Here is a 14,718-nt window from a genome sequence, read left to right on the forward strand (position 1 = left end):
CTGAGGTCAGTGGCGTAGCGTGGGGGGTGCAAGGGGTGCCGGCCGCACCGGGCGCAACATCTGGGGGGGCGCACTCGCCGCCTCCAGAGTCGCCGAAGAGCCTCGGGGCTCAGCTCCTTTGGGAGGAGGGGTCAGGCTGGGCGACCAGGGGGAGCAGCAGGCGCCAGCAAGGAGGTCCGGAGCCGGAGCTGGAGCCTGGCCAGGATCGCGCGCAGGACGGGGCGCAAGAGGGAGGGGAGAGTCGAGCCTGTCCCCCCCGCGAGGACTGCTGCGAAGAGGCGGGAGGGAGAGGAGGCCCCTTGGGAGGAGCGGGCAGGTGCTGGGGCGGCAGCGCTGGGCGGGGGCCGAGGGGTGGGCGCCCCCCTGCGCAGGCATCGCCGCGCCGCCGCCGCGGGCTTGGCTGGGCCGCCGGCCGAGGGGAAGCACCAAACAAGGCCAGGATCCAGGCCCGCCCCGCTCCCCTTATTTGGCGCCCGGTTCCGGCTCCCGGGTGGCCTCCTCCCACCCACTCTCGCTACCAGTGGAAAGAGAGACGGAGGCGCAGCGGAACCCGCAGCCTTTGCAGGCGCCGGCCGGGGGAGGGGAGCGCGGAGGAGCCCCGCGGGGCCTGGGCCCGGCCAGCCGAGCCTCCCGAATTGCGCCCCGCAGCCAGGATCTTGTGGCGAGGAAGGAGCCCAGTCTGCGCCCTCCTTCCCCACAGAGCTGCAGAGGGAAATCAAGGTTCTCCTGCTAGTTTCTCTTCTTCTCTTCCCCACACTGCGTTGCAACCGTGCCCCCAGCGGCGGCAGGTTAGGGGTTAGGGGCGCAAATTACTTGCCTTGCCCCGGGTTATGGGGCGCAAATTACTTGCCTTGCCCCGGGTGCTGACAACCCACGCTACGCCGCTGACTGAGGTTTCCATGCCTCGGAATGCCCATCTTTGGAGAGGGAGTCTGTCGCCCCAGACAAGCCCCAGGGCTGCCCCTGTGACATCATCACCTCTCCAGTTTCCCAAGCCTATCTTCACACATGGGGAATGACCCAAGTTAAACAGAAGCAAATTCACACCCACAGTGACTCAGCCGAAGGCATCTTAACAGTATATCCCATTTGTCTGGAGGCTGAGTCTGTTTCCATCTTGGTTGATTCTAATCTCTTTCCACAGCTCCTTCAAGAAGGGTCCAGATAACCCAATGATAGTCCTTACTCTTTTTAAGGTTTCATACACTCCAACATTCTTTGGATGAAAATAGGGGCACTTCTCACTCCCCATTCCCCACCCCCAGCACAGAGAAGAAGGTTGGGTGTCACCACCACTGCACAAACAGGACACAGCACATGCACACTCCACTGTCTTGAGACACCCCCTTAATCTCGTTTTTATTTTATTTTATTCTTCAGTAGATTTACAAGCACATACACAAATATGGTCGTACCTTGGAAGTCGAACAGAATCCGTTCCGGAAGTCCATTCGACTTCCAAAACATTCAGAAACCAAAGCACGGCTTCTGATTGGCTGCAGGAAGGTCCTGCAGCCAATCAGAAGCTGCGGAAGCCTCATCGAACATTTGAGTTCCAAAGAATGGAACATTTGAGTTCCAAACTTCCAGGGTTGTGGAGTTTGGGAGCTAAAACGTCTGAGTACCAAGGCGTTTGGGATCCAAGGTACGAGTGTACATAAATTTTCAAAAGGGGCAAGTTTAGATGTGGATGTAAAGGGTTTGGGGGGCTTTTAAAAAATAAATAAAATATCTAGATTCCTTGTGCTCTGCTCCGCTCCCCCTTTCTTCTCACCCAGGGCAGCCCTGCCCTCTGCCTGCCCCTCAGAGTCAGCATGTCACACGGGGTGGGGCGTCAGCGGCCACAGCCTCTCCTCGCCCATTCTCCAGCAGTCACTATGAGCTCCCTATGGAGCAGCAGCCATGGAGAGACCATGCAGAGGCAGCGGGAAGTTCCCTTACCACCTCTTGGGACAAGTGCCACCTCCTCCTCCTCCCCCTCCTCCCCAAGCTCAGCAGTAGCCAGAAGCGACTGTAGTCCCTGGTGCACAATTTGTGTGGGGGCAACCCAGGCACCCCACACATCCAAAGATCCCCATCCCACCTTGCCTGCCACAAGGGGTCTCTGGCCTCGCCGCCACTTCCCCAGCCGCCTCGTTGAATGGACGCCCAGCCAATGTTGGGGGGGATTCACTCTCCATGGGCCTTATTGGCTAGCTGGGTTCCTCCTTGGATGGGCAGGCAGGTGGCACAGTGTGGTCCCACTTGGCTCCAGTGGCAAGGGCTGGGGTGGAGTGCAGGCTCCGTGAATCCTCTACACCCTGCTTGCGCCCGTCCAACAGCATTGGTGGCAAGCATTGGGCTAGTGTGGTGTGTTCTATTCACCCTGTGCACCCCACCGTTGTCTTTTGTAATTCTGGGACTGTCCCTGGAAAATAGGGACACTTGGAGAGTATGAGGTTTCCCTCCCACCAGCATTTTATTTTATTTTATTGCAATGTTTGAAGTGGGTCCTGAGTTAAAGGCTAACCCATCCCTTCAAATTCTTGAATGCTTCTGGGATTTCCCATGGGAGAATTTAAGACACCTCTTTGTGAAACACAAAAAGAGCCTGGTTCCTGGATCATTAGTCCAGCATCCTGTTCTCACAGCGGCAAGTGTGCCGCCTTGCCCCCGCAATTGAAGGGGCTGGTGCCACGCGATGTGCATGAGTGACGTCAGCACACCATGTGACATGATGACATCATGCGCGCAGATCGCATGATGTGCTGACGTGTCGCGCATATGCCACAGGGCAGGCGTGAGTGACACAAGTATGCCACACGGACTGCTTGGTTAATGTAAGCATGTAATGCGGCATGTTTTCACTCCCCTGCAGATTTTGAGGAGATGTGGCCCCCTGCCTTAAATCGGGGGGGGGGGACCCCAGGCCCACCCTAGATGGTGCCTATGCACAGGGGCCAACCAGATGCCCTGATGGGAAGCTCTTGCATGCAGGACACTCCACTTGGAAGTTTTTCTTCTGAATATCATTTGCAATGGAGAAGCTGCATTAAAAAAAATAACCATTTAGCCTGCAGCCTCTGGTTGCAGATTATGTGCTTTTGCCTAACAAAGTCATGGCAAAGAGCTAAGGATGAGAAATGCATCTTGTACTACATATGAAAATATTTCCAACAACTGCTGTCTGCAGAAAGCCTAAAAGCTGTGTGGGCGGGATTCTCCCAACACAAAGCTCTATTCGGTAGTCGCTGAGGGTTTTAACTTTGTAAGTTGGCACCCTACAGGACCAGGACCGCAAGCCTGTAATATTAGGTCACTCCCCAGAGCCCCCCCTTCCCCCGCCCATGCAAGCCTACTCAGAGCCTTTCATCTGTCACATCTGGACGCCTGGCACACAGTGGGGGTAAAGCTGAAGGAAATGGGAATCACATTTCTTTCCCTTCAGTTTCGTTTATTTTGCAAGACAGCTTGGATTTGGTGTGGGTGACCAAGGCCACATTTCACATCAAATGCCACTTTAAACATTCATGGCTTCTTCTCCTAAAGCATCCTGGGAGCTGTAGTTTGTTCAGGGTGATGAGAGGTGGTAGGAGAACCCTGCTTCTTCTCCCAGAACTACATTTCCCAGAGTTCCCCATGAAGAGGGACTGACTGTTAAACCGCTCTGGGAATTGTAGCTCTAGGAAGGGGAACTGGGGGCCTCCATAGCTCAATGGCAGAGCACCTGCTTTGCACAAAGAAGGTCCCAGGTCCCTGGTGGCATTTCCGGTAAAGTTCAGGAATGCCCTGGGAAGTAGCAGGTGGGGGAGCTGCTGGCTGCTCATGTCACCCTCCCTGAGCCAGCCCTGCACCACTTTAGGAGGCTGGGATCTAGAGCTGCTCGGGGCAGGCAGTGTGAGAAGAATACTATGTGCCCTTCAATCCCAGCCTCACCCTCATGCCACCCTCCCCAGATCCCAGACTCGAAAAGTGGCTCATGGGTTGGTGTTGCTCTAGCAGCATCAGCAGCAAGGGCTGGGCTAGCATGCAGCAGGCTCTGTTTGCCCTCTGCACCCTCCGGTACATGTGTACCACCCAGGGGCTATGAGAACATGCTCTGCCCCTGCCTGAAGCCCTGCAGAGCTGCTGCCAGCTACCATAGATGGTACTGAGGTAGCTGGACCAGTGGTAGAAAACGGATCCCTGTGTTCCTGTGTTCCTAGTGCAGTTATGAAACTCACTGGATGGTTCTTGACAAGTCACTCTTAGGGACACCACTGGATTCCTCTCCAAAAAGTGTTAGCAAACAGGGTCTGTCCTGCCAAAAATTCTGGCATGGATTGTAGAATCTAGGAGATATGCTGCAGGCCATGCCAGGGCTCCACAGCAGAATACCCATAAGGGTCTCCAGAATTCTCTAGAGTCCAGAGGCTTTCCAGTAAGGCAAAACGATAAATGAGGTCATAGAAACATGGAATTGTAGATTTGGGAGGGGTCCCCAAGGATCATCTAGCCCAATCCCCTGCAATGAAGGATTCACAGCTAAAGAACCCCTGGCAGATGGCTACCCAACCTCTGTTTAAAAACCTCCAACAAAGGATAAACTTTCTTGTTTGTTCCACTGTTGAATAAAGCTGGGCAATATCTGGTTTTCAACATCATGCTATTTCACTAGCTATACATTGTAATATACAGATATATCATGATGTTTGAAATAAGGATGGAGCTATGTAGAGGCTGGCTTCACACTTTTTCCTGCATTGTGATTTTTGCATAGTGTGTGCGCACACACACACACACACACACACACACACACATCTCCTGATTCATGATATATTGCCAGGTCAAAAATTATGAAACTGATATCATGACATTGGACTTCAAAACAGTTTTGGACAATATATCGCCCAGCCACACTGTCAAACAACTCATAAAGCAGCCTTCCCAACCTGGTGCCATCTAATTACGGCTAGAGTATAACTCCCAGCAGCCCCCACAGAAGCTGCCAGCAGGCTCAGCAGCCTACATGTCCAATGAGCAGGGATGATGGAGTGCAACAACTTCTGAACATAGGACCACAGGAAGCTGCCTTATCCTGAGTCAGACTATTAGTCTCTCTAGCTCAGGACCATGTGCACTAACTGGTTTCAGGTGGGGAACATTCCAAGTCTTACCTGGAGTTTCCAGCAGGAATTGATCCTGGGGACTCCTGGAAGCAAAGCAAAGCAGATGCTCTACCCTGGAGCTACCGCCCTTTCTCTACAATAGAGCAAGATTCTAATCCTCATTGTTTTGGATTATAAATAGGAGCCTGTCTTATACCAAATGTCAGATCTGTTGGTCCATCTCCTTCAGTGTTGTCTACACTGACTGGCAGCAGCTTCCCAGGGTATCTATGATGAGGCATTCCCTAGCCCTACCTGGAGATGCGGGCATAGATTGAACCCAGGACCTTCTGCATGCAAAGCAGAGCATGCAAATGCAGAGCCCCAGTTTGAGGGTCAGCCCTATGTAAAGAGCTTGTTTTATACACTACCAACAACCTTCCAGCACTACTGCCTGCAGAAACGAGAGGAACTGGCATTCAGAGGCATACTGCCCCAGTACCAGAGATCCAACATGGAGCATCATGGTTAGTAGCCACTGATAGCGTTGTCCTCCATGAATGTATCTATTCTAAGAAACTGATAAGAAACCACTAAGGAAGCGTAGCCTTTGTAAGCCTATGTTCTGCTTGGGTCCCGTTTGTGGATTTTGCATTAAGGGCATCTGACAGGCACTGTGATAATAGGATGCTGGACTAGATGGGGAATCAGCAGCAGCAGGATCTTATTATGTTCTTATGACTTGCAATAAACCTTGCTGTAACTGAATCCAAAGCAAACCATTTGAAGGGATCCCCAAGGGTTATGGACTCCAACCCACTATAATACAGGTGTCTCTGCTCATCACTCCCTCCTGTTATTTCCTAAGGCAGCAGAGACTTTCCTCTTTCTTCTCTACAAGTCTCCAGACCCATTGCCGGCGCTTTGTAAATACTGTACATACATAAGAAGCAGTAGGAAGCCCAGAACAAATGTTTATCGGAAATATTTCACTTCATGGCATTTTCCAATCTCAAAACTAACAGTCCAACTTGTTTCTTTGAAAAACAAAACGTAATACTGTTCCAAAGATATCCTTATTGGAACAGTCCGGCTGATCTCGTTTCTATCCAGGTGTAACAGTAAGAAAACATCTCTTCCACGACCCACCAGTCAAAGGCAACACAGATCATGGAACATTTTTGGGCTTCTTTCACGAAACCCAGATCTGGGACTGGAGTAACATGATTTCCTGCGTTGGTCTCACTGACCCGCTCTGAGTTTTAGACGCAAGAATTAGTTTCCATAAAGTTCACTTAAGGCACATTAGGGGGCGTCTGTTTTCTAAGTTCATTTGAGTTTGCAAAGTTCCTGCCTTTGATCCCCAGATTGTTCCTCAGGAGCGGGGCGGGGGGCGGGAGTTTGCAGCTGGACACAGTTACGCTACGGAGAGATAATCCCAAGCAACAGACCTTTGCAAACTGTATAGATCATCTTCCGCAAGAAACCTTTCTCCCTCCCTAGAAACGGGTAAGAAACACTTTGCATTTCTGAAGTTTTCTCCTTTTGCCCGTCCCAGCCCTTGATAAACGGCATTCAAAGGACTGAGGCTGCTAAAATTATTTATGATAGTGCAAAAACAGTGCAAAACCTAGATTTGCTCCTGCATCTCTTTCAGTTGCTACTGCATATATATACTGTATGTATGTGTGTCTGTGTGTGAGAGAGTGAGAGAGAGAATGTGTGTGTGTGTGTGTGTGTGTGTGTGTGTGTGTATGGCAATTCCAAATCTAAGCACTGCCTCAAACCTTTCCCTCTAGGAATCATGTATGAACACGATGTGGAAAAAATAATTGCGTGACCCGAGGGCAAAAACTCTTTAAAAATAAAAAGAAGTAAAATAAACAATCTGCATCTATAGCAAAAACAATTGAGTTGTTGGTCCCACTTACCTGCGTGGCTCTGGGCTACTGAATAGAGAAGACACATTACTAGACTCCAAGGGTGAATGGACCTCATCACCCAAGTCCTCCTTTTCCATCTTGTGTGAGTATCCATCGTCCACCGAGACAAAACAGGGATAATAATTATTTTGCTTGTGCAAAAGACGCAGCCTCAAGCCTGGTGGAATATTCTTTCTTTCTTTTAATATATATCCCTCCCCACCCCCCTAAGGAATGTTCTCTTTACGAAGCCATGAGTTTGGATGCTTGGGATGGAAGAGGAGGAGACTGGACGTCTCCTTCCAGCTGCTCTGCCTCTTCTCCAAAAAGTCTGCAAAAAGTTTGCTTGGTGGCTGCTTTGCTTGGAAGATCGGCCGTTCCTTTCTTTCCTTAAGGGAGCCCACTGCTGTCCTCTTCCACCTCTGCCAGTGGCCCTCTGCTTGATCTGCCTTCCGGGGATGACTTTCTACACCGTGATGTTCCCCTTTCCCTTCTCTGATCTGGGAGTGAAACTTTTTTCTTTCCTCCTTCTCCTCTTTCTCCTCTTAGAGCAGATGAGGATAGGATGTCAATCCAGAAGTGCCTCGGCCAATCAGGATCTCGGAAGAGCCCTAATCCCCGCCTCTTCTTCCCTTCTCCGCAGATGGGAGGGGGAGGCGAGGGAAGGAGTTTGCAAAGAAAATTTTGTGTGTGTGGCAAAGAGAGAGGCCTGTCTTCCCCACCCTTTCAAGCTCCCCCTCCAACTAGGGCGTGAGAACAGGCAGGCAGAGGAGACCCCAGCGGGAAGTTTAAATCCAGTCGCTGGAGAATTGATGCATTAAAAGTGATGGATTTGAAAATAAAAAATCGTGCATTTAAAAAATGATGCATTCAAATAAAATCACAGAGCAAAATGAACAAACATGGGGGTAGAAGAGACAGAGATTTCATCTGTTTAGCTGAATACTGTTTGCACTGGCTGGCAGCAGTTGGCCATGATGGCAGGGAAGGCTGTTTCCCAGCCAGCAATGTAGAAATCTACCAAATCTGACTTTCTACATAGGAACCTACCAAGCCCTGTGATCATCATGTAAGGCCATTCTTCATATGCCTTCTCCATGAGCGGTCCAGAGGGTGGCAACATGAGAACGGGCCTTTGATGCAGTGGTTCCCTGTTTGTGGAATGCTCAGCCCTGGGACATTCACCTGGCACCTTCATTATACACCTTTAGACACCAGGCTAAAATGTTCCGCTTCAACCAAGCCTTTGGCTCAGTAACATCGTTTGCGGCGGTGCCTCGGTTTTCAAACATAATCCATTCCAGAAGATGGTTCGACTTACGAAACGTTCGAAAACTGAAGCAGTTACTTCCGGAAGCATTTACTTACAGAAAACTCAATACGGAAGCCGAAAAGCATTCGAAAACCGATGCAGTTACTTCCAGGTTTTTGGCGTTCGAAAACCAGAATGTTCAACTTCCGAGACGTTCAAAAACCAAGGTACCACTGTATTCTGTTTAATGTGTTTGTGGGAGAGGGTGAGGGTGGTTATTGTTTTGTTTTAGTTTTTTATTACGTATTTTGTGGTTTTGCTTCTATTTTTATGTTGTTAGCTGCCCTGATATCTACAGGTGAAGGGTGGTATACAAATTTAATAAATAATAATAACTTAATAGTTAAGAAGATCCTACTGGATCAGGCCAATGGCCCATCTAGTCCAACATCCTGTTCTTACAGTGGCTGAACAGATACCCAAAAAAGAAGGCCATAAGCAGGATATAAGTGTTAGCAGATCTTGCAGCCTGCTCTTTTCTTTCTAGACCATTTTATTTTTTTCTCACCACCTGCTTTTCTTCACTTCACTTGAAATCCACTCCTCTTCTTTTTTGCTTTCTTGTTGGAGAAGGGCAGCTTAGATGAAAAGGCTTTTGGAAGGGAAAATTCAGGGAAACTTTGTTTGGAGTTCTAAATCAATGTCTGGGCCCAGAACCTGCTAGGAGAGCTTGCACCTTGGAGAATTAGATCACTTATGGTTTCTGAAGTTCGAAGGTTTTATTCATGCAGGAACTGTTTATAGGATGAGTGGAGATGAGATAGAGAAACAGCAGACATTTTGCCTCAGCAAGTGGAGAGAATTTTTTTTAATAGCTCAGCTTTTGGGGGTGGAGTTAACTTAAACAGAGAGCTACAAACTAATGCTGGCTAGATTGCCACACAAGCAATGCCCGCTGGTGGTTTAAAGTAAAACTTGCATTAACTACAAATTCAACAGAATGAAATGTATTAGCTTTTCTCCAGCACTGAATGCAACAGAAACATTCTCCTCTGCTTTGATTTCTAGCAGCTTGTATACAGAAACATACTTCCCCCAACAGCTGAGATGGAAAATACAAAGAGTCTGCTGGATCAAGCCAATGGCCCATCTAGTCCAGCAGCCTGTTCTCAGAGTGACCAACCAGATGCCCCGATAGGAAGAAGCTCACAAGCAGGAACCAATCACAAGAGCACTCTCTCCCGCTGTTGTTTCCAGCAACTGGTATTCAGAAGCATCGCTGCCTCCAACCATGTGGGTGGAGCATAGCCATTGTGACTAGTAGCCATCAATAGCCTTCTGTTCCTTCATAAATTTGTCAAATAATCTCTTAAAGCCATCCTAGTTGGTGATCATCAGTGCCTCCTGTGGGAGCAAGGAGTCAGCTAGACTGGTAAAGGAAAAGCAATTTACGGTATATGCGTTGTATACGCAATATAACATTGAGCCACCAGATGGTGATGTGGAATCCCGTTTTTCTCTACCTGTTTTCCCTGTTTAAATTCACAACTCTTTAAACTGAAACGTTGGATGTGTCTAGATCCAGCCCAAGTGCCAAAGTTTAACTGCGCTATGTGAAGAAGTCCTTTCGTTTACCTGTCCTTAAGCTTCCAACATTCAGTTTCATTGGATGCCCACACAAAGTCCTAATGTTATGAGAGAGGGAGAAAATCTTTTCTCTATCCAGTTTCTCCATGTCATTCACTTCTATCATGTCTCCTCTAATTCACCTTTTTTTTTTGTAGAGTACAAAGCTTCAGAAAAAAAGATGAGAGAGACTTATTGGATATGTTTATTATATGAGAATAAGAAGATCTACAGCCCATTCAACCAAGTACGAACGTGAAATGTACATGAACATATGCATGGATTTTCATGTGTACTTTAAAAAAAAAATGCAAGTGTTGTTGGAAATGTAGAGAACCAAAGATTTTAAATACGAGAAGTTGAAATGCACACATCCCTGTATCCCTAAGGGAAGTATCTCCAGCACAGTTTCGATGGAGACTCTATCAAGGTATCCACAAAATCTCCCTTTGCAGTAGCTGGTGCTTTGCCATTAAACTGAAAAGGTCACGATTCCAGACAATGAGCTATTTGTGCCGACCAAAATGAGGGGCGGGGGAGTTGCCCCACATCTGGAGACCAAAAAAAAAAAAGAAAAAAAAAAGGAGAGAGAGATGAAGAATGACAAATATCAAGTGAATCACAAAGTTGGTCAGGACCTTCATGCTGTCATTTTAGAGGCCACGAATGCAGCCCAGCCAACTCCCCTCTTGATTTCTCCAGTGTGTCAAAAGTATGGTTTTGTTGTGGTAAAAGCTGGAATCTTCCCCACTGGAGAGGATCACTTGAGCCCGAAGGGTCACTGACCTCCTTAGGAGCGTCCCAGTTACATAGAAATGTGCAAACCCACACCCTCATTTGCACGCCCTCTGACATTTCAGAGACAAAGATAGTTGCTAGTGGGGACTGCTTTTATTCTTTTTTGTTTTAAAAAAAGATTTTGTTGGAGCAAATTAAACAAATCAATAAAATAAAAACAACCAAAGTGGAATAGGATGTTAGTGTATTTTGCTTATTTCTTGACAAACCATCATCCAGAATTTGTGCATACCTGAAATCTGTTTGTTGTGCCAGAGAGATGTCTGAGTGCCAAAAGAAAAAGAAAAAGGTTCATCTCTCTCTCTGCTGATACTTTGCAACAACCCTACACAGGTTTCTGAAGTTGTTACGTTAGTGAACTGTTTTCAACCACAGTGTTCATTCTTAATAATCCATCTGGTGGTGGTAGCTAGAGCTAGGGACACCCTCCTGACCCCAAATCTGTGGCCAGCCTTGGGGAACACCCTACCCACATCTGGCCTAGGTCTGAATCAATTTGGGGACGGTGCTAAAAATTAATGGGAGGTTTTCAAACCCTAATTAAACACATATCAGGAGGGCTTGGAGGACTTATTCCTGCTTAGAGCAAAAGGGTTCAAGTCCTGCTGAGGTCTGCTTTGGAAGCACCTTTGCTGCTTGCAGAAGAACATCACCCAACTACATCACCTAGAATTCAAGTCTCCAGGGCCTGATGAGTTGCAACCAAGGATTCTAACATAGCTTGTGGACGTAATCTTAGAATTCTTGGAAAACTGGTGAGGTCCCGGCAGACTGGAGGCAGGCAAATGTCCCCATCTTCTAAAAAGGGGGGAGGGGAAAGACTCAGGTGACTACAGACTGGTCAGCAGGAAAGTATGGGAGATGACAGTCAAGCATAACTATGCACAACTGCTAGTTAGTACATGAAGGGATTAAGGACCACAGAGCTGTATTTCTAGATAGACTCAGGGTAGGACCTGAACCAATGGCTTCAAGTTACAAGAAAGCGGGTTTCAGCTAAACATGGGGAAGAACTTTCAGGTGGGAAAAGCTGTTCGGCAGTGGAATAAACTCCGAGAAGAGCTGGTGGACACTCCTTCCTTGGATGTTTCAAGCAGAGGTTGGATGGCCATCTGTCATGGGTACATTAGTTAAGGTTCCTGCATAGCAGGGGGTTGGAGTAGATGATCTATGGGATTCCTTCCAACTCTACAATATAATGCTTCTATGATCAGAAAAGCCTGGTGGATCACGCAGATTAAGGGAGAGGGCTCAGGCAGAGGAATCCCATGGGGGTGACACACCCATGTCCTTACCATTCACCCCATTCCATTCCAGCTGCTGCTGCTGGTGGTGGTGAATAGTGAAGCAGTGATAGTTTCTAGCAAAGTCTTGAGAGTAGTCATGAAATTCTCACTGCTGCTCCTTCTCCTCAGTACAATACTGAACTGGATGAACCAAAGGCCTGACTCATACTATAAAGCAACTTCCTCTGTTCCTATTTTCTGGCAATTTATTCTTCTAACCGGAGAGACCAGAAATTGAACATGGGACCTCTTGCAAGCCAAATATGAGCCCAGCCACTGACCTCTCAAAACAGATCCACATTCGCACAGAGGTGGATGAACTTTTTGATCCTGAGGGCCACATTGCCTTCTGAGAAACCTGGGGGCCACAAGCAGAGCAATGAATGCCAACAATAACTTTTAGTGCAGTAGGCTCCAGATTCAATCCCCAATTGCATCTCCAGGTAGGGCTGGTGAAGGCACCGTGCCTGACAGCCTAGAAAGCTGCTGCCACTCAGTGTAGACAGCATTGAGATGGATGGATCCATGCTCCTGTTTTAATCCAGTCCTTTATCCAGAACCATGAAGACTGGAATCTATATTTTCAGGGGAAGGGCCACGGCTCATAAGCTGAGCACCTGCTTTGCGTGCAGAAGATCCCAGCTTTGAGCCTCGATAGCATTTCCAGCTTGGACTAGGAATTTCTCTACTTGAAGCTCTAGGGTGGCATTTCCAGTCAGCATCAACAATACTGAACTAGATGGACCAAGAGTCTGACTTGGCATAAGGCAGGTTCCTTCCTTCCTACTAACTTCTGTTCTTTATTCAGAAAAATGACTAGACTCTTACTTTATATTTTGGGGATGGACTACAGCTCTGTGCCAGGGCCCAATCTTTTCATGCAGGAGGTCCCGGGCTCAGTCCCCAGTGGCCTTTCCAAAGGACGGCAAGGCATGTCCTCTGTTTGAAACCCCAGAAATCCACTGCTGCCAGTCAGTGTAGGTAATAATCAGCCAGATAAACCAAGGGTTTGACTCATTAGGCAGATTCCTATTCTCATAAGAGTAAGATGCTGGTCCAAAATCTACCCTCCAAGTTCTCCAAAGTTTTCTTCTCTGGGAATGTGGCTTCTGTTTTTCAGTCACATTCAGCCTGTCAGAGTTTATGATGCTGGTAGACCAATGTTCTGACAGTGTAAGGCAGTGATGATGATGATGACAACGATGATAATTTATTACTTATACTCTGCCCATCTGACTGGGTTACCCCATCCATTCTGGGTGGCTTCCAACAGAATATAAACGAACAAAACAGAACACCAGACATTAAAAGCTTCCCAATACAGCATTGCCTTCTGTGGAAAGTCATATAATTATTTCTCTCTTTGACATTTGACAGGCAGGGGTGGAGGAAGGGGGGGGGTTCCATGGGTGCGGTCTGCCCTGAGTTTCACCACTGAGGGGGGTGACAAAATGCTGGGTGGAACTCACCACGGTGCCTGCAACGTGCCCGAGCCACCTCTCTCCTGTGCTGCCCAAATGGTCTGCCTGCTGCCTCCCCACCAGCTGTAGGGTAGCTGAGTGGGAGGAGGCAGGCAGACCTGCCCCATGGGTGTGGCGCCCCAATTGCCCAAGCAGCTTCCTCCACTGCTGCTGACAGGAGGATGTTGGCTATGCCTCTGGTCACATCATCTATTGAAAGCGTTACAATTCCACTTTAAACAGTCATGCCTCCCCCACAAAGAATCCAGGGAGGTGTAGTTTATTTAAAGTTCTGAGAAGTGTTGAAAGACAATTCTCCTCTCACAGTTCCAGAGTGGTTTAACCACCAGTACCTCTTCCCAGGGATCTCTGGGAATATTAGCTCTGTCATGCCCACGGGCATCTGGTTGGCCACTGTGGGAACAAGATACTGTGGTAGATGGGCCAGGTAGTCCATCACACGGTCAAAAGGCTCTTGCCCTCAGGAAGTTCTGTCCTATTGTTTGGTTGAAATCTCATTTCTTGTCATTTGAATCCACTGTTCCAGGTCCTGCCCTCGGGAGCGGAAAGCAAACTTGCTCCATTTCCCATGTGACAGCCCCTCCCATATTTGAAGAGACTGATACGGGAGAGACATGTTTTATTGTATCTGGGACAGATGAAGGCATCTGGTTGTGCTGCTGCAGATACACTTTGGTCTTCTCCCTGCGCTCCTCCCAGGGGTCATTTCTCCTGTGGTCACAGCTGTGGATCTATAACCTGACTATCTGTCTCCAGGCACCATGGTTATCTGCAAGGGATTCCCACATGGTAGGGTTGCAAGCCTTCATGTCATGTTTACAGACATATTTGTAGCATAGAGTTGGCCTGCCAATGGACCTGGTGCCTGAAGCCAGCTCCCCCATAGAGCACGTCCTTGGGGATCCTGCCGCCTTCCATTCTGTGGACGTGACCAAGACAGTGTAGACATCATTAAGACAGGAGTGCAAACATACTGAGAATGTGGACTTGGGAGAGCACATTTTTGTTTGAGACTTTGTCTTGCTATGTGATACCCAAAATTTCTGATGCAGCTCATGTGAAAGAAGTTGAGGTGTTGCTCCTGGTAGTTGTAAGTTGCCTATGACTTACTTCCAAAAATCAGCATGCTCAACATGCAAGCCTTGTAGACCTTCATCACATTCTTTCATACTTTTTTGGAGAGGCAAGCCATTGTCATGGGAGTTGATGGCGTTATTCAGCTAGTTGAGGGAGGGAGGGAGGGAGGGAGGGAGGGAGGGAGGAACATCCAGCTTTTCCAAGACAGGC

General features: G+C 48.2%; 1 protein-coding gene and 1 long non-coding RNA gene across 8 annotated transcripts in view; one reads left to right on the forward strand and one right to left on the reverse strand.

Annotated features, from left to right (window-relative positions):
- Positions 1 to 7,706, reverse strand: part of COL5A1 (collagen type V alpha 1 chain) — a 181,835-nt gene extending 174,129 nt beyond the window's left edge. The window contains exon 1 of one of the 3 annotated variants that reach the window (XM_081846883.1): positions 6,998 to 7,706. In XM_081846883.1, the coding sequence (XP_081703009.1) occupies positions 6,998 to 7,103 (106 nt within the window). In that variant the 5' untranslated portion in view covers positions 7,104 to 7,706. The remainder of the gene's footprint in view (positions 1 to 6,997) is intronic. The other 2 variants (XM_081846885.1, XM_081846884.1) reach the window with 2 other exon arrangements.
- The window catches only part of LOC309333612, a 150,185-nt gene continuing 141,766 nt past the window's right edge, over positions 6,300 to 14,718 (forward strand). The window contains exons 1-5 of one of the 5 annotated variants that reach the window (XR_014152586.1): positions 6,314 to 6,575; positions 6,866 to 7,091; positions 8,031 to 8,467; positions 9,309 to 9,672; positions 10,025 to 10,841. This is a non-coding gene — a long non-coding RNA (uncharacterized lncRNA). The other 4 variants (XR_014152587.1, XR_014152583.1, XR_014152585.1 and 1 more) reach the window with 4 other exon arrangements.

Source organism: Podarcis erhardii (assembly GCF_964252035.2).
Source record: "Podarcis erhardii genome assembly, chromosome: Z".
NCBI lineage: Eukaryota > Metazoa > Chordata > Lepidosauria > Squamata > Lacertidae > Podarcis > Podarcis erhardii.